The sequence below is a fragment of the Penaeus monodon genome, chromosome 25 (assembly GCF_015228065.2).
Source record: "Penaeus monodon isolate SGIC_2016 chromosome 25, NSTDA_Pmon_1, whole genome shotgun sequence".
Lineage (NCBI taxonomy): Eukaryota > Metazoa > Arthropoda > Malacostraca > Decapoda > Penaeidae > Penaeus > Penaeus monodon.
Window position 1 is genome coordinate 39,920,552 of NC_051410.1, and position 412 is coordinate 39,920,963.

The following is a 412-nucleotide window of genomic DNA, read 5'->3' on the forward strand; positions in this document are numbered from 1 at the left end:
TAAGACATATTTTTTTCCTTTTTTCAGGATACAAGTTGGCATTTAATTACATGAAAGCCAAACGATATGTAGATGCAATAGATGTGTGTCATACTGTCCTAAATAAACACCCTGAGTACCCAAGGATACGCAAAGATATTCTGGATAAATCACGTGCAAGCATTCGTGTTTAAAGGAAGATATTTCGAAACTCAAAAGAAAAAATCCATATATACTGGTTAAAGATTATTGGAAATGCTGATGAAAAAGTCACTGATATAGCTGTGTGTATGCAGATGTATTTTAAAAATTATTATTTATAATTATTTTCTTCAACCATGTGTAGTATTTCCTATATTTCTATAATTTACAAGTAACTGCTGTATGTGTTCTTAGTGCTGAATTACTAATACCAGTAATTTTATCAGATAAC

At 29.9% G+C, this 412-nt stretch overlaps 1 protein-coding gene across 1 annotated transcript in view; it reads left to right on the forward strand.

The window, feature by feature from the left end:
• Positions 1–399, forward strand: part of LOC119589260 (tetratricopeptide repeat protein 21B-like) — a 10,568-nt gene extending 10,169 nt beyond the window's left edge. The window contains exon 27 of the mRNA XM_037937879.1: positions 28–399. Within this exon, the coding sequence (XP_037793807.1) occupies positions 28–173 (146 nt within the window). The 3' untranslated portion in view covers positions 174–399. The remainder of the gene's footprint in view (positions 1–27) is intronic.
• The last annotated feature ends 13 nt before the right edge of the window (positions 400–412 follow it).